The following is a 19798-nucleotide window of genomic DNA, read 5'->3' on the forward strand; positions in this document are numbered from 1 at the left end:
CTTTCCTCCCGGTTCTGACCCACACATACGCGGCCTCCGTGCCTGGGCGTGGGGTTGCTGCAGGAGCGCTGCCGCACCTGGAAGCCGATGCCACAGGAGGTGCTGCATGGCGACCAGGAGGTCCAGGGAGTCCAGCCTCCGTTCCTGCAGAAGTGATTCAATACTCAGTCCAGCCAGCTCAGTCAAGTCTCATCTGCATCTATTGCGAATGTCTTTGTCTCAGGATTTTTGTTTTGTTTTGTTTCGTGGTCTCAGGGAGGAGGGAACTACAGCCTTTGGACAAAGCACACTGGGAACCTCGGCTGCTTTGAGTTCCCTTAGAGTTGGCATCTGATGTGACTGAAACTGTTAAAGAACTTTAATTGTGAAAATTTCAAATTATGAGAATGGTATTTTTCTGCAAAGTAGTAGAAGTGAATCCTAAACTTATAAAATTCCCAATTTTAGCTGACTCCTGTCACATCTGTTGTAACACGTGAACGGTGCCCCTGAGACGGACACATCCAAAGCCACACACAGCACATTCTATTAAACCCAGGAGCAGTGAGTACACACAGCCCTGCAGGCAGTGTTTGTGTTAAGGACAAGTGGAACCTTCTTCACCATTTCAAGACAATTTTCTTGAAAATGAAGGGGGAGTACTTAATTCAGGATCACACAAATCTCTATGCAACCACGCTATTGTACATACAAAATGACACAGTCATATTAAGGAATAAAAGTCACTCACAAAAGAGATTGCTACTGACACACATTTTTTCAGGAGTGTAAATTTTTTTCATAAAGTGACAATCTATTCAAAGTCTGTGTAATTTACCTATCTCCCTTAGAAGCCTTCCCGTGCTATTGACAATGGGTTGTAGGTATTTTATCGTTTGGGAATTAGAGTAGTCACTGCAGTGCTTGGCCTGAGGTCCTGTGCATATTTTGCATGGAACTTCTACTTGTTTTTAAGCTCCGTTTATCTATGTAGTTCTGTTGTGACTACATATTCGTCTGCACACGGGAAGAGGGCATCCGATGGTGTGGGACTACCAACATACACAGTTGTGGACCATCTTAAGATGGTTGCTGGGGACTGAATTCAGGACCTCAGGAAAAGCAGCCAGTACTATGAACCCCGGAGCCATCTCTTCGGTCTCAGAACTTTTGATTTTTCATCGGGTGGACATTGTTGCAGGCATCCTTGTATCTTCAGCTACCAGATTTTCTTGTTTGGAACAAGATCATTTCACACCTGTCTTTATTTTTTCCCTTCATACTTTTCTTTAAGAACACAAAAGTATGTAATGGTAACACTAAAGACATAGGTTCAAATATCTAAGCTGAAATAATTAACAAATTATTTACTTAAATAAAAATTTCTGAGAAATTTATAATATTTCTAATATATAAAAAATAAATAATTATATATATAATGTATAAAATTTAAATATATTTAAAATTTAAGTATATTTAAAATCAGAGCCTCATGATGTCATCACACAGAGTTTGGGAGACTTTGACAATGGGGTCAGCACACGGTCATCTGCTTACACCTCTGCAGCATCACTGAAACAGGCTGAATTACTTATGGTTTTAGCCTGAATTGAGCTGCACTGTAAGCTTGTTCAGGTGACTTTCCAGCGAGAACTAACGCTCTAGGGGTGAACACCTGCAGCCCAGCACTCCACTCTCTGAGTAATGAAACAGCATCAGCTGGTCATTGTCATCTTCAAATCAAGTCCAGTAACCTATGTCAGGCTCCTGCCAGGCACTCAACAAACTCACCTCACTGAACAGAAGTTATGTGAAGCAAGATACAATGCTGACACACCTGTGGTTTCTGTTTTATTACATGACCTTATCTTTGTGGTCTGCCTTGGCTTCTGTAAACTTTATGGGGGGACTGAACCCACCCTAGGAAAGCTGTTGACAAGGACACGGCTTGTCTTTTTCTGTCTGTATACCCTGCTCTGACTACCTTGACTGCCTTGAGCTCTCACACAATTCGACTGCCCATTCTGATCTTCAGTCATTGGCTTTCCTCACTGTTTCTTCATTTTAGGTTTATGATAAGCAGGTAAGATTTTAGTAAATGACCTATTAGTAATCAAGTGAGGAGGGGCTTACACATTGACCCGTGAAGCTCTCCTGGTGCCATGGTCTACAGGGGAAGCAGGTAGGACAGGCAAGTGCTGTCAGAAAAGAACATGGGGCAACTCAGATGACCTCAGTGGATCACCACATCTGGATGACACCAGTGGATCACCACATCTGGATTGCCTTAGTTAAGGGTCTGAGGTCAGAGAGCTGGGGTGTGCTGAGTTCTGATCTGCCACAGCATAGAACAAAGATTTATTCCTGCTAATGCGTCAGAGTCTACAATTAGGGGTTATCAGTCACATATTTTAGGATGATCTTAAGTAATGGACATTCCCATCAAAAAAGTCAATTATACTTAGTAAATTTTACTATTTTCTTATGCACTGATGAGCTTATAAACAATTTAAATTTACAACTTAACTTGAAGTTTTCAATTTTCTCCCACAAATGAGGTGATAATTAAGTATCAGTATCCCTCTCTTTCTGCCATCTTCATCTACTAAAGGGATGACTTGAGTTAAGAATGATTGCCCAGACATCTCAATGCTCTGAGATAAAATGAGACTGTACATTAGAAAGATCTGAGGCACACACCTGGAGCAGTTGGTGATCTCCATTCTAGGGCCCTCACACTGCCAGCCACCACACTGTGGAGCTGGGCTGTCACAGGAGCGCAACCGGCAGAGGCAGGTTCCCACGGCAGTGCCATCTGTATGTGTACAAGGTGTCCATGGAGACCACGGACCAAAGCTCCCATCCACGGTGAGATTTCTGGTCTGGAATGCAAATAGAAGCATTGGTGTCAGAAAGGGAAAGCTGTACAACAAACAAACAAAATGGCATGAAAACAAAATATCTCTCAAGTGGCAGTCATAACTCCTTCAAAATTTTAAGAAAATTAAAATTGGCACAGTGTATAGGAATATTCCAAAGTCCTACAGCATAGGTCACTGCTAGAGGTTATGAGAAAGAGAGAGGGGGAGCAAGAGAAGGAAAAGGAGGAAGGAATGAAGAACAGAGAGAGAGGAAGAGAAAGAAGGCAGAGAGTAGGAAGTGGAGAGTAAAGGTTAATGACTTAGGAATGAGGTTTTGGCAGAACTGCCCACCAAGATGGGAAACTCAAGAGAAACCCACAAACAAATCCAATGCATCTTTTTATACACCGTAAACACCATAAAAATTCAAGAAGGATTTATCCTGGTTTGGTTCACATGTTACCTCCAAGGGACAATGTTGATGCCAAGCCCATCTTAGTGGCTCCCAAGCAATCGGATTTCTACAGTCCTCAGGCTTATTCTTGCCAAAGCTATGCTGTGAGCACCTGGAGTTTGTATGCTTGCCAGAGGGCTTGGCATGTGCTTATGTTTGTATGTTCTAGCTACTAAGGGAATCGCAGGGCTGTGCTGCTGGGGGTGGACAACAAGCTTGCTAGTGTTGAGTTGTACAGAGTGGAAAGGGACCAGTAAAGGAGCTAGACAGGATGCTTGATGCCAAGGATAGCCTGGGTAATGCCAGAGAAATAAATGCATTGGTAGTTCCCAAGGCTGGGCTGTTCCCTGTCAGAGCATGTCACTACAGGATGCTTTATAGTCACTGGGTGGTAGTGGAGAACAAGGGATGCAAGACAGTGATATTGACAGAGAGCTGAGTGCATAGTCTCAGAGACTTCTGCAGGTCACTGAAGGCAAAATGCTGGGCTCTGGCCTCACCTTGCATGTGGTGATGGGTTTTGGTGTGGTTGGGACATCAGTGCTTGAATATTAAAGAGGGAGCAGCTTTATGATACATATGATAAGAGATCTCTTGAGAAGAGAGACTCCTGGGGCCAAAGGTTAAGTTCCCTGCCCAAGGTCTTCCTTTTAAAAAGGAACAAATGGGACTAAAATTCCAGCCTCTTTTTACTATGAAGACAGTCTGGAGCCAGAGAATGCAAACAGAAAATCCACAGTTTACTCATCCTCAGACCTTCACCAAATTTTCTAAGACTCATCTGTCTTCTCAGCCAGTCATTATGAGAAAGGCACCAGTCCCAGAAGGAACAGCATTTTTTATCCACCATTTCGCTAAGCACTGTTCTCAAGTGTCCACAGACCTGGCTAGAAGGATTTTCTGGGAAAAGGAATCTGGGACAGAAATTCTTACCATAGATAAGAAGATAAAGGCCAGCTACTGCTGTGGCAGGCATTTTCGCATTGAAAATATTGTATAATTTAAAAAATCATGGGAAGGATTATACCACTGGCTATCATTGTTCAGAAAGAGAACGACTGCCCACTGAGCTATTGGTGACCAGATAAACTGTGGAAGAAAGGACTGCAGAGCTCAGACCTGCATGATGCTTGGTGGGGGTCTACAGCTGCTCTGTGTGACAGACAGGTGCCAGGCCCTTTTAGTAAAACCAACTATATATGAAAACAATGTGTCACAGATCTTCAAATTTGATGCAGAGACCCAAACAGTGTGAATCTAAGCAAATGCATGAATCAAGATAACTTGAAAAGCTCCAGTGATACACAGAGCACTGACATTCAGGTAGTTTAATAAATTACCCCCACTAAAACATTTTATATAATATAGCACTTCATCGTGGACAGGTTTATTTCCTTGTTTATTAGATGCTGACCTAGTCCTGTTGTGGGAGATGGAACCAGAAGCCTCCAAAATGTTACTTCTAGTTTAAGGAAATGCAAGACTACAAACAAATAAAAACTCGGTAAGTCATATAGCTATGTGGTAGGCGGAGCATCACACTGAAGAATACATGTATGAGCTTGTCATGACCCTGCCAGGCAAACAGAATGATAGTCTGTAGGATTGTACAGGGAGGCAATGAGACGAGAGAGCATTAGGGAAATATCAAGACTTGCTGTGGATCCCAGGGACCAGCTGTGCAAGGAGCTTCAGTAATCCTAGGCCCCCCGGGTGGGAAGGTGGGTAAGACTGCTGGAACCAGTAAGAGTGGGAGCTAGACAAGCACTGCCATGCATAGCCTTAGTCATGGAATCATGAGATCCTGGCAGAAACAGCCCTTTACTGAAAAAGAGCAAGGGGGAGACACCCAAGGCTGCCCCCACCTGCCATGACAGTCATCAGCTAAATCCAGGACAGGTGGGGTGGGAGGTTGAACAGTGAACACCAAGGAAGGGAAAGCCTTAGCAAAGAGAGCTGGTGAAGAAACTGAGCTCCTGGATACAGCTGGTCACTTGTATACTTCTCACTTCTCAGTGAAGGAGAAAAGGATATAAGGATTAAGTATGACTTATTTATTAATTAAAGATTTCTGGATCCTCTAAATATTAATCAGAACTTTGAGGAGAAGAGATGGTTGGAGAATAATTAGAAGATCAGGGGCAAAGAAAGTTCTTTCCAAGTTAATGTTCATTGTGTTTCTCCTTGAAAATACAAAGGTAGAGCAATGACGTGGTCATCTATACAGCAAAAACTAATGTCACAAGGCCAAGAAGAAATAAAATGTAGCAGGAGGAAGAAAAGAAAATGGAGAAGGAAATCACCTGCAGTGCAGCCAAGCACTTCCCCAAAAGGCATCTCTCATTCTGTAGGGGACGTGAGATTCTCAGTTTTGTAATTCAAAGAGCAGTGGATATGAGTGCCAGAGGAGGCAGGTTTTATATAAGAAACATTATGAATAAGACAGATTTGGTACTTCTCATACAAATTATTGCCCAACATTGGCTAGGACAGAAGTTTTCACTCAAGCCCAAGGCTAAGGATGGATCCTAGCTGGTCTACAGGAGTCATGGTTTGAATATAATGTTCCAAGAACTCACAGGTTAAAAGCTGGTTCCTAGAATGTTCTACTGTTAAGAAGTGACTGGGCCACGAGGGCAACCCCATTATGAATAGACTACTGCATCAAGTTTACCACTCAATGGACTATATGGAGGTAGGGCTTACTGAAGATGCTGCCTCTTCTGTAAGCAGCTTCCTCACTGCCAGACAGGATGAAGCCACCTTCTTTCTTGCAGAATTCATTACTATGGTTACATTCAGCAGATCACAGGGGGTGGTCTTATCCCTGGACCCCTGTCTTCTTTCAGCTTGCTGACTTCCAGATTAGCAATCACATGCTGCTAAAAGTTTGAACATACCAGGAGGCTGATCATGCCATATGCTTTCTGCCATCACGGCTAGCCTTGCCTCAGGCCCAGGATCAATGGATGCAGTGACCGAGGGCTGAAACCATGGGGTACAATAAATTTGTTTCCTTTCAAGTTTGCTTTCACAGTTATTTTGTCACTGCAATGAAAAGGTAAACGACACACATGGACTCCTTGTGACCTTGGTCAGTGCTTGCTTTTAGGGTAAACACAGGACCTAATTCTTGTGAATGACCTAACAAGAGAGTGTAAGGGCATCTATAAAAATTATTTCTCTCCAGATAAGGGAGAAAAATGTTTCTGCTTTTTAAATCCCTCCTGGTTTGAGCACTTCCATGTGAAGGTGGAATGTAATGTAACATTCACCTTTTATGACATCCTAAAATGTCCCTAGGTATTTCTAGTTGTCCCTGGCAACCATCCCCTTCATTTCCTAACAAGATTCAGGACTCTAGTCATTCTCTGTTCTTTCTGTGGGCCTGGCTTGAAATGAAGGCTTTGGGCAGAGAGATTTTTGTTAGACTTTCCTTCCTGAATATATATATATATATATATATATATATATATATATATATATATAGAAAAGATGAATTAATAATAATGGCACAGGAGGAGGGGTTACCTGATATGTGCCAGTTCGTAAAGACCAATGTAGCAGAATAACTGTTTTCATAAAACAGTTGAAGGAGATGCATTGGGCAGACACTGGTCAGAACACACACAAGATAGAATGTAGCTACAGTGACTAATCTACAAGGAAAGAAGGTGGCTTCAGTTCTGTATGGCAGTGAGGAAGCTGCAGAGAGGAGAGGCAGAACCTTCAATCCAGGGCTGTTGAAGTTTGTTACATTACATTCTGGAGCCTAGAAGAACTTGCAAGCCTCAGGGAGGCATGAGAGCAGTGAGTAAGCTCCCTGTACAGCATTCAGCCACATGCCTGGTTGGATCTTGAGTATCTTAGATTGAAGATCTGTCTAGAAAATAGGCCTAGGAATAATGGTGTGCATCCTGGGCCTTCAAGTTTGAAATTGAGGTACTTTAAATTTTTCAGAATTTCCCTTGAAACAATGCGTGGAATAAAGGCTAGCAACTGGCACAGTGAGTGGATACTTGGCTAGCATAGACAAGACCTGAGTCCTACCCAGGAACTGAGAAAAATAAAATGAAAGAAAGCACTATAAAATAAACTGTCCAAAGTTTTCTCCCAACTGACTTTCTTCTTGATATACATGCTTTATGCTATCAAATACAAAACCAGAGTAAACCATGCCCCCCACACCAGCAGTGCATGGCTACTGTGCGGGATTCAATGTGTCACTTCCTTGAATCCTCACCACATCCCAAGCTATCTATGTCTGCAGACCACTCAACAACCAGTGCAAACCAACTGGTTCAGGAACCTGTGAAGAGTTCTCAGCTGCCCCTCTGTATTATGGTTCTCTTACATGTTTCCCTGCAAGAGGCTTCCAAGAGCCAGTTTCACCCCACTTTGCCTTTTCCAACACTCAGGAAATAGTGAATTATCAAGGGTTAGCTAAAGAGGATCCATGTTTTATAACTAAGAGTAATTTTTTTTCACATGGGTTCATTCATTCACTAGCTCTCCACTGACCCAGGATGTATACACATTAATTTGAGTGCATAGGTCCCTGGACATCTTTATATTTTTCTTATATTTGGCTATTATTCTTTGTGTTTTTTTGTTTTTTATTAGTGTGTGTGTGTGTGCATTTTGCATGTCCATGTAAGGAAATGTTCTATGTGTCTGGGTCTCCACAGAGGCCAGAAGCAGGCATTGGATCATTTGGAAATGCAGTCACAGGTAGTCATGAACAAAGTAGCAAGAACTTTGAGCACCAAGCCGCCTCTCAAGTCCCTCCAACTATTGTCATTTTATGGCTGAAGTGAAGTCTTAAATTTTTATCTGGACATGTTTTCTCAGAATTACTAGATCTTCCTTTATTTTCAAAGCCTTTCATATCTGTATCCAGTGTCAGCATGAAGCAGGATATTGGATAAGCTCCCCAGGAAGTTTGGCCTGATGTTGTGACATCAATTTAATATCCATCCTAAGCTTATCTCTACAGACGAGTTGTGAGGAAAGATGAAGCTTTGCACAGGACTAAGCCGCTGTCCTGTGTGGCTTGTAGTGGACTAATGAATGGGGCAATCTTTATTTAGTGCTTGTGAGTCCCAGTTAGCTCATCAACAAAATGAAGCAATAGTTCCCATCCCTAGAAATCACCATGGATATTAAACAGCCCACGGGCCAGCTGGTAAGCAACACGTTCAGAGACAACACCACAGCCCCTAGAGCCAGAATGGTGCTTACGGATCATCCCTCCTCAGCAACACCAGAGATGTCAACATCCTGGGGTAATGAAAGCTGTGAAGGAGTTGCTGGGTCCTGTGCTGTGGGTCACAACCTAAAAAGAGTATTAGTCAGGAGTGCCTTCTAGCCTACTCTTGGTTGAGATGGGGGGCCTGTCCCAAAAAGCTAAGCTAAAAGTAAAAACAGGAACAATTCCCAGAGACTCTCCTTCTTTTCCTCTCACTCTTTCACACACACACAAACACCACACAGAAATTTTATTGTGAAAAGAAACAATGTTTTATCTGTTCTCTGAATGCAATAGGCAGTGTTGGGTCATTATTCCTTCTATTATTTGAGAAGACACAGAGGTCTGGGAAGTCATATTCCTGTAGCCAGAGCCTGCAAGACACTCTAGATAGAAAGCTGGCTTTTCTCCTAATGGTTATATACCTCTGGAAAAACACATCAGAACTTCAGCGGTTGCCATCTAAATGTAGGCATTGGTTTTGGTCACTGCCTAAATACCTTTTTTATCTAAAGCTCCTAGTTATGCAGGATCCTGAGAAGAACCGTCATCAGAAGACACTAAGATGGTCCACCTGTTTTGCTGGTTCTTACAGGGCATGTTGTGAAACAAAGTCTGTTGTATTACATAATACAGTGCACATCCTTCAAAAGGACATAAACAGTGTTCGTGGATAAGTGAAGCCCCGGTAGATTCCTAAGACTGCACAACTTTTGGTTCACAACATTAGAACTTAGACAAAGACATGTAACTGACCTTGGTGTAAATATGTCAGTTTAAGTATGTTAGTTCCTTAAGCACCACAATTTTCCTTTCTTTTCTTTTTTAAATTTTCTTAACTGGAGAGAAATGTTTTTAATTATAACTTTTAAGAAAATAGGATATTCTATAAATATATTCAATAAAGTATTTTACAGTCTTCCGGAGTAAAAATGTGTGGACATTTTAAAACTGGTCCTCTTTAATGGAAAAAGGTATGCTTGATTTTTTTTTTTCTAGAATGAAGCCCTGGCGAACTACTGTTATGGTTTGAGGTACCTGTTTCAAAATTCAAGTGTTGCTATGGTGACAGCATTTAATGATCAGCCATAAAGGATCCTCTTTGGTGGATGTCTTAATTATTTTTCTAGAGGGTTACCATGTGGCCCTTGCTCCATTTGCTCTCTTATTTTCTCCCATGGCTTGGGGGGGGGGGGTTCAACAGAAAATTCTCACCAGAGCTCAAGCTGGTACCTTGACATTTTATGTTTTTTGGGGTAATAAATTTCTGTGCTTTTTAAATTACCCAGTCTTGGATATTCTCCTATAGCATCACAAGCAAACTAAAACAGCTGTAAATCATATGTAGTGTGTGAAGTTGAACATCCATGCTAGGAAACTCAGCTGCCATGTCACAGACCCAGAGTCTTTTAAGAAAAAGATTTATCTGTATTAGTTTTAATTATTTGTATATGTGTATAGCTCTGTGTGGGGAAGGGCAGGTGCCTATATGGGTCAGGAGGTGAAGTAAGAAGTTGTGAGTCTCCTAATTGTGTGTGTTGGAAACCAAACTTGGCTCCTCTGCAAGAGCAGTGTATATTCTTTGCTGAACCACCTCTCCAGTCCCAGAACTAGGGGTTTGGAGATGTACCTTTTTGGTGGGTCCACATAAATGTGTCTGGGGTGTCACTTCCTCTCAACATGACTTTGACTAAATGAACTCAAATGAAACAAAATCACTTCTTTTTCTTTCAAACACATTTTTACATAAATTATGAAATAGCTGCTTTCCTTCAAAGGCCTCAGCAAGTTCCACTTGCTTTGTATAAAGATGTAGGTAAACATCCTTCAAAGAAATGAGGACTGTTAACTGATTGCAAAATGCTTTTGGCATTTATTATGCCTAAAACCAGTTGGTACTTAGAACCCATTCAACACTGCACCTACAAGGTCAGACATACGCTGGTAACATAGCACTGACCTGGCAAATGTCAACTCCTGGGGTTTGGTCTAAGTATGGAAAATACAAGCAGAGAGACTATATTGCAGGGACAGCAACATATAAGCCACACCCTTTAAAATCAATGTTATATCAAAATCAAGAAACACGGATACAACAGATTTATCTAATGAATAAAATCTTTAATTTTAGTCAAGCAAGAGAATAAATAACAGAGTGACATTTTAAACTAAAAAAATTTTAATCTAAGTAAGATTACGGCTGCTTTAGAAAAATATTCCTAACTTGCCCAAAGTATAACTTGATGTGAACAAATCCATTGGGTAAAAGGAGGAGGTTCTCTACAAGACACATCTAATATCTAGAAAAACAGTCTTCAGTATGTGTACTTGCCATGGGGCCTGTGGTCACATTCAGAGCCATGATTAAGCAGCTCAGCATGCCCATGCTGCCCTGAGAACTTAACAGAATCTGTTTCCTCTTTAGTCTGAGAAAGCACAGGTGATGACTCTTTGGTCAAGTCTCAAACATTGGATCCTTCCCTTTCATATTTTTATTGCAGAATATCCAAGATGGCCATCTCTTATAAAGCAAACACATGGGGGTGAATTTCCCTTCACATAGTCATCTCAGCCTAGATGCTCACGTCTGTACCATTAGTGCAGGAGAAATGTTCTTACCATTAAAGAGAAAATGCAGTTATGCTATCTGCTTCTTACACTTTTTCTTTTTAACCATTAAAAATGCAAGGGCAAAAGTCTGCAGGAGGATGCACTGACTGTCTATGAGGCCGTGTCTACAGAACGACAGTTTGGATGCAGTTCATTACGTTTTTACCTTCTACAAAAAAATTTTTTTTTTCAATGCAGTTTATTCAGGAACCTTGAACAATCATCTGACCCTGGGGAAAGCCAGCCCACTTTAAATAGCCTCTGGGTAGCCAACCTCAGCATGCCACGTGGGCAATGCAGATAGGTCCACATACATGGAAGCAAGCCCGATCCTCAGCCTTAGTTTAAGGTGACTGTCTTTGTGCTCTTAACATGTTCGGCACTGAGAACGAGTTCCTCAGTTCGTGGTATTTTGAAAACCATTTTTACGTGATATGTTAGAGGAGTTCCCTTTTAAAATCAAACACCTAGCACTACAAAGCCAAAGGGTCTAAGCAGTGGTTCTCAACATTCTTAATGCTGTGACCACTTAACATGGTTCCTGATGTTGTGGTGACTGCCCCGCCCCATGCCAACCAAAATGTCAGTTTTGTTGCTACTTCATAACTGTACTTGCTACTTACTCGCTATTGTTATGACTCGTAATATGCGTATCTGATATACAACTCCTGTGAAAGATTCATTTGACTCCGAAGGGCCTGCAACTCACAGGTTGGGTACCGCTGGTCTAAGCTAACTCCATCTGTGAGCGCCGAGTGCCTCGATGCAGTGCCGTCCACACGGGCTCTTCGTGTGAAGGACTCAACACCCGTAGCAACATCTGGGAAGGAAGCTGTCCTTCCAAGTTTCACTCTGCTCCATTTCCTTCCAAGTTGAACGACATGCTTCATTAGCACGTGGTTCAAATCTGGAAGGGGCAGCTTCTGGAAGTTACATCAACAACCCGGAAGCCTGAGACATGTCTAATATATTCAGAGAAAGTAATCATGTGGCTTCTGTTCCTGTGCCCGCCCTTGCGTGGCAGAGGAGCTTACAAGCAACAGGCAGGTATGGACAGCTGGGTAACACAAAGTGATGAGCTACCCCAGAACATCATGTACATTAGTGTTGGCAGTTTCTGTTCATATGCTAGAGCACAGGAAAGAATGTGTGGCTGCCCGAGACAGAAATAAAGGAAAATTGTTTTCTGCAAGTGAGGACCCAAGCAGACGAGCTGGGCAAACAGAGAGATTTGCTTTTCTTGGATTCAAGGTCTGGCTGTAAATACAGGCCAGTTTCTCTTCATTCCTCAGAATCCCACATGGGAGTTCACACACCGCTGCTTCTTCCAGGCCTTCCTGTGACCCTGACCAAGCCTATGAATCTGCTCTACATGGTGACACAGTAATATCCTTTAACTTATTCTTCAAACCTTTGCTTATGTCAGCTTCTGGAATTATAGCCCCCAAGGGAAATGAATGAGTGTGGAAGTGCACATTTTATTAGTGTAACAGGGATAAGACTTCACACCAAACTCTTTATAAATACATAGTAAAAACTCTAAAAACCATGATCTTATACTCAACAGGGCTGTTGAATCTTAAGTATCCCAAATCAATGGAAAGCAGGTGAGAACATCCTGTGTGGCCTTCCTGCAAGCCAGGGGTAGAACAAGTTCAAAAAGCACATTTTTTTTTGTGGGGGAGGAGGTTGCAACAATGGCTCCACTTTGAATGGTAAGCCATGTGTGTCTGCCTCCCATGGACAATAGGATTGGAAGTTGGACAGGGCGGGCACATACCGGGCAGGTAGAGATGCTCTGCTCCCACTGTGTCATGCTCAGACTCTCCTCCAGGCTTGTACATTTCTTCATCACCACATCCCAGCCACAGTAGGGGTCTTGAGCGCCAATGCAGGCACTGAAAGCACACATGAAAACACACTGACTGTGCACTTCATTTACTGTAGGAAAATAGCCACAGGAAGTTTCTGGGAATGGAGATCTTTCAAGTGTAACTTATGAAACAGACCTAGATGAGGCAGGGGCTCGGAGGAAGACTAAAAGACCATTGCTTCCTGTGTTGACATTACCTCGCTGTGATAGACTGACTAGATCTGGGAGTGACTCTGTATTGAACTACCTCAAAGTAGCACATTTATGCTTGTAGCTCCCAAGAAGGGCCAGGGACTCATTCCTCATTGATAGAATGACACACCCAGCATGCATCTCACCTTGGGATCTGTTCCTCCTTTGACCCCATTTCCACAATCATGGGTGACTACAGCAGAACTACACCTAGAGAACCATTCAAAGGGCTCAAGTTTCTTTTTATGTTTTTATTAAAGTAACATGACCACTAGGTAAAATCCAGCTTCTGAAAGGGGAGACATTGAACAGACTCTTTCCTCCGCTCAAGCCTGCTTGCTTGCAAAGCTACCTGGAGAGCTAAAACAAAATTCTGTATTAAAGTGAAGGTTTTGGACTCCAAAACCCTGCCTGAAATAACAGCTCTGTCTTTCTGTAATGCTCAGGTCTCTGGTTGCTTTTAACATTCCATTATTCTTTAAAAATTACAACTGCTATCCAAACACAAATGCCCACTCAATAGAAAGTTCACATGCTTATAATTTCCTCTCGCTCTACACCAAACCAAGGAATATGACTTAATATTTTTGGAAGTTGGGTCTCTTAATGAGGCCATATGAAAAAGAAGATTTTCCAGTGGATATGGCCATGTTTACCATAAAATTATTTCTTTATTCTTAAACTCAGTAAGAATATAATAAAGAAGAAAGATTTAAGAAAATCAATGAGTTTAAGGTACTTGATTAGAAAAAAAATCACACCACCACTGTGAAAAACATGAGTAAAACTAAATATTAGTATTATTTTATCTGCTTTCCTGACAATAATTTTGTCCCTTAGATTTAAACATTTGCTATTATAAAATGAAATATTAATATTTAATATACTTCAGCACAGTTATCAAATTTAGAATTGTAACCAGGCCAAGAAAACTACAGAAGTAGTACTTAAAAATAATTCTGTCAGTTATGAAAATAGCATCCTAGTGTTGAACACAATGAAACACAATGTTTCCCACAAGTCTTTATTCTTTCTTGCTACATATCAGAAAAGACATATGATTTTGTCAAAGACTCACTTGAAAGGAGCTCTGGTGGATGAGATACTGGAGTTTGGAGCAACAAAGGCTAGTATCCCAAGCCTGACGACTATTGAGGACTATTGAGGCCCATTAAAGACCACTTCAAAGGCCAAACAAATTGCCAAGAAGAGAGCTTACTGTTCATTCACAATTGAGTCTCTTTACTTGTTCAGACAGACAAAGTGTCTGGTGAAGACTGTATTACATGGAGTAGAGTCTGGTACAATGGATGCAGCTGTGTAACAGCAATCTATGGGCCTGTCAGTTTCTCTTCACTTTAGCGAAGACTACCCTAACCCATTGCATTTTAAGTGACAGGTTGTCTGCATGTAGCCAAGTCTGATCTTGAATGGATGTCCTACTGCCTCAGCATTCCAGGTCCTGAGACAGAGGCAAACACTACCATGTCCAGCACTACCATGTAGCATGTTTGATTTTTGACTTGCATGCGGAACACAGGTGGCTTGGAACCCAACTTTCAAGGGAACGTGCATGGAGTAAGAAAAGATCACTCATGAGCAATGCCATCTCAGCAGAACCTGGATTAATGGACAGCAACACTTCATCAGGAAAGAAAGTGAATCACGTTGTATTGAATTCTTATTTCCTGCTACCTGCTACAAAGTCTCCATCTCTGCTATCACTCCTATGATCACATACCCAGAGAACCTGAGCCCTTGTTCCTTGTCACATCCTGATGACCATTCAGGGTCAGAATGAGTCCCAAGTTCATAATGGTTTTATATGTAGGATGTTTTATCAGCACACGGGGAATTGTTATATTCTTAAAATCATGAGTTCAGTAAATAAACAGCAACAAAATCTTAGGGAGTAGCTCAGGCACTGCTGCTGTTGACAGTCTTGGAGCCAAAGATGTGGCTGCAGCCCAGGTGTTCCATTGAACAGTTTGCACAACTGTGCACCTGACACTCAATAGTAGGAGGCCTGTAGAGTAGCTACCAGACAGGGACAAGTATTCTTAGCAAGGCCTTTCAGTTGTGCTTCTCCACTAACAAATAAAGCTACCTTGCTGACTGGTTAGGACACACCAATTATGTAGATTTCTGTTTAGACTAACATCATGCTGTCTTTATGAAACAGGAAGAAGACTCCTAAACTGTTGGCTAGCTAAAGCAATACTAAGGGAAACTCAGAGCCCATAGGAGTCCATTTCACCTGTGGAATATTTTTAGTGCGCTTGACTGCTCCTAAAATCCTATATGCCGCCTTTACCAGTGTCACGATAATGCGACTGCGCTGAAACAATTCACTGCAATAGGCAGAAAATAGTTCACTGCAATAGGCAGAGAATCACTTATAATTCAGAGGTGCAGAGACGAGGTCTCGGCACTGTGTAAGACAGGGAGACCACAGTGATGATGTGCACACATTTTCTTTGTTTTTACTGTGTACATGGACCGATATGTGTTGCTATTGCTGGAGGTAGTTCTATGATTAAGTGGTGGCTCACTTCATGATACTGAAGTAATCAGTCCTAGGGATTGTGGGTGTATAATATGATACCATCTTTAGTGAGACACCTCTCAAACTGGGCGTGCTACACATCCCATGAACATCAAGCCTGTGCCTTTTCCTAATAAGTGCACTATGAGCAATAATGTAATGTATACAGTTATTAGCACTAGTGAAGGTCACAGTTCTGTTCTGTTTCCATCATATTTTGAGAGTTTCTGCTTCAACCTGGCCAGTTTTAGGTGGTGTTATAATAACGCTAAAGGACGTTGTGCTCCAGCCTGACCCTACTTGGGATTTCTCCTCCAGAGAGCTCTCTGTACTGCTGCTGTAAGTAGCATGTTGGGTATATGTAAGTTCTCTCCCCCTCTGTATTTAAACAGTTACAACCATTGCACGCATAGAGAAGTTGCTACAGTCACCATTTAATGGCTTCAGAGTAAGCCACTGAGTGAAAAATCCATTGAATGCGTTGTCGTGACCTGGTGCTTAGCTCTAGAAGTTGAGAAATAGAAAATCAGTTATAATTCAGGTATGGCTTAAAAATAATTGGACATCAGGTGAGGGGATTAATTCCTAGCATGGTCTAGGATTAGGTTTAATGATAAATCCATTTTGGAATAAAATGTAATACAACCCCAAGAACCTTTGATTCAATTCTACATTAGATATTCAGATAATTTTATTTATGGCAGAATTTCTCATTAGACTCTGAACCCCACACACGCAGGGTCAGGGATGAATCATTTGTCATCATGCGCTCAGGAATTGGCTTCGTGTTTAGAATGCTTTAAATGCTATAAATACACTGTGAACAAGATGGCAAAGGAAACCACGGACTTCCACAGGCTTAGTGAATAAATGCCAACGTAGCCAAAAGTTCGGGGCATTGAGATTTGAAAATCAATAAATTAATCGTAGAAGGGGAACATTTACTTTGTAAATTGAGTGTTCATCAAAAGTTCTCCTATGCTTGTGTGATACCCAACTAGATGACAGAAGGTGGACCATGGGGGATTTGTTATTTTTTTTCAGTGTGTGGTATACTTTCTGATTGGGCAGATGGTGTCTTTAGAGAACATTTAATTAATAATGGAGTCAACCTATTATGTCTACCTTTGAAAACTTTGCCCTTTAAAGCAATGAATGTCCTACAGCACTTAATTTCCACACTAATTTTCTTAATGAGGAATTAATTCTTTTAGCTTAATGACACTATTACACACTAACTAAATTAAGACTGACCAGACACAAGCTGTGCCAGTGAAGCCCAAGATTTTTTTTCTTAATAGTTCCTCTATCTTTCTAGTTTTATAAAAACACAATTCTAGAGGAGTCCATTTCCTATTTGGGGTCTTTCATATTTGGGGTCTGTTCCTGGGCCAACTTTTCTTTTCTCTACAATTATGTCATACAACAAAAGCGCCAAAGGATCCTAGGCTTTTACTCTTTGCTATTTATAGCACCATACCTTTCTACTTTTTCATAGAATGTTAGCCGCCACAACTAAGCTATGAAAAGACAGTAGAGATGACAGAAGCACGGCCCACCCGTCAATTCATCAAATATAAACTGAGCATCTTTTGAAGTGGTGGTGCTGGAGGCCAAAAGAACCTGGAATCAGAGACCAAGCCAGGCCTTAGAGATCAAAATGCCATAGCAAGCTAGGACCTGTGCTGGTCTACATTTCTGCTCTAAGACTGTGGTCAATGCCTCTTACACATGGTGTCTTCGATCCCTCATATACAGAATGTGAGCTCTATGACTTGGTAGGCTAATTTTACCTTTCATAGGTAATGAGTGTCAAACAAACAACAATAAATAAAGAATACACGAGAGTTTCCAAAGTATAGAAATCCCATAAGATTCAGAACATTCGGTTTTGTAATTAATCTTCTGTAATAAATGTTTGCAATTTAATCATCTATTAAGTTTAAGAACATTTACTGATGCAGATCTAGTCAGGGCACACTTCTTAAAGTGACTTTACCAGTTTATGACGAACCTTCCCACTAATCTTCCAAGCTTTCATTTGCTGAGAATTGAAGAGCTGTGACTATCTAAGGACTTGCAAGACTACAGAGGTGGGAGGAGATAAAGCTGGACTTCTAGCTATAGCTAATAAAGCCTGAGTCAGGTGGTCATCTCTGCTTTCTGACTCAGTGAAATGGGAACTCGCCAAGTCCATGTCTAAGTGTACCAACACTCTAAGTGACAGGTTAGGATTTTGCATCAGTGTGTAAGCCAGGCAGGGCTCCAGCTAGTGCCTGTTCTGTCAGCTCCATCCTGCGCTCTGCCATCTAGAACTTTTCCTTCCTGAAAGGACTGACACTGGCAGTGTATAGCATGCAAAAAGGGCCCAAGAGGTGACACTCATGGGATATTGTCAAACATTAACCTACGGCTGGGATGGTAGATCCCAGGTAACTCAAAACGCAGTGAATATCAGCTTGTGTTTTGAAATATATAAATATGTATATGCCCAGTCATTGTATAGAAAAGTATATTCACAGACATGACATCAACTCCAAGGCCCTGGATTTAGCTTGATCATCTGCATGATCATCCATGATAGCCATGAAATGGTAACATCCAAACATGCTAACATTAAAATAAATATAATTGCTCACTTTTGTGACAAAAGTTAACTAAACTATAGCTTTAAGTTCTTTTTCTTCTAAGATAACTTGTAGAGAAATGTCCATGATAACATTCTGTTTTCTGAACTACAGGAAAATGAGCCATGGACCATCTGGCAGCCTCCCCCAAGGATGTAGGAACACCCTGAGAAAAAGTGGAACAGATACTCAGCTTGGGATCCTTTGGAAACCCATTTCATGCTGGTGTCATCTGCCATAGAGCAAGCACAAAGGTGTAGAGGCTGATAGGAAGACATTGCAGCTAGCAAGGTCCATGTTCCCGGTCCTAGAGCAGTGGTTTTCAACCTTCCTAATGCTGCAACTCTAACATAGTTCCTCATGCTGTGCTGACCTCCAACCATAAAATTATGTCATCACTACTTCATGACTGTAATTTTCTACTTTTATGATTCATAATATAAATATCTGTGTTTTTCTATGGTCTCTTGGGAGCTGCTACCCACAGGCTGAAAGACCTCTGCTTGATAAAATGTAGCTGAAAAATGAACTCAGTAGCTTCTTGTGAGATTAGCCCCTATCAGTGATGACATCTCTGTACAAGGAGCAAACCATTAATATAGCATGGATTTGGGGACAGACAGGCTGGTCCTCATCTTAGTGAGTCGCTGAAGGAGGTGTGTGACGTTGGGTGGGACTTCTGGACTCACAACCTTCATCTAAACAATGAGAATAGAATGGTACTCTACTTTCAGAGTTGACTCAATAATTAAGAAAAATGCGACAGAAAGATAAAAACTGCTGCAAAATTACATGAATTGTCTTTGAAAAACTGATAACCAACAGAAGGAAAAATGTAAAGATTTTTGTAAAACAATTTTCCTCTTCAAAAGTGTTATATTTATGTTTGTGGCACATTAATTACATATGCATTCTCTTTTTAAATATTGCAAAATTTCATTTATGAAATTGATTTCTTAACACTAAAACCAAATTATTGATATTTTACTACAGAATGGCATTTGGCAAAGAAATTTTCGCATAATCTTGTAATTAGCCCATTCCTAATTAATGCGCCTCATTAAGCATATTTCTGGAAAATCAAATCATTTCTCTAAAAACAAACTTCTATTTTTCCTATAACTTGTTTTAAAAATCCAAGCATGCAGTGTTTAAACTGAGTTTTAACTGGGGAGGCTTTCTCAGTTTTCTATATGAAGAGGATTCTTGGTGAAACACACTGGAAGATACACAGAGGGATACTTGGTTCACAGCCTTTAGAATTTCCTTCTGAGATGGAATACTAAGAGCCAGACACCAGCCTACCAGCTGTGGCACACAGAAGCCCAGTGTATTGGCTTACAATGGAGCCATGCTCTCTTGCTGCTTCACTCCAAGCAGGTGAAAAATAAACAGAGGGGAGATTCAGC

The 19798-nt window shown here is 41.3% G+C and overlaps 1 protein-coding gene across 6 annotated transcripts in view; it reads right to left on the reverse strand.

Moving 5' to 3' along the window:
* Sema5a (semaphorin 5A) overlaps positions 1 to 19798 on the reverse strand; it is a 470503-nt gene that overhangs the window by 77987 nt on the left and 372718 nt on the right. For all 6 annotated transcript variants that reach the window (XM_060380391.1, XM_060380386.1, XM_060380389.1 and 3 more), the window contains 3 exons: positions 12933 to 13050; positions 2680 to 2861; positions 1 to 144 (listed from right to left, as the gene is read on the reverse strand). In XM_060380391.1, the coding sequence (XP_060236374.1) occupies positions 1 to 144; positions 2680 to 2861; positions 12933 to 13050 (444 nt within the window). The remainder of the gene's footprint in view (positions 145 to 2679; positions 2862 to 12932; positions 13051 to 19798) is intronic.

The sequence above is a fragment of the Meriones unguiculatus genome, chromosome 3 (genome assembly GCF_030254825.1).
Source record: "Meriones unguiculatus strain TT.TT164.6M chromosome 3, Bangor_MerUng_6.1, whole genome shotgun sequence".
Taxonomy (NCBI): domain Eukaryota; kingdom Metazoa; phylum Chordata; class Mammalia; order Rodentia; family Muridae; genus Meriones; species Meriones unguiculatus.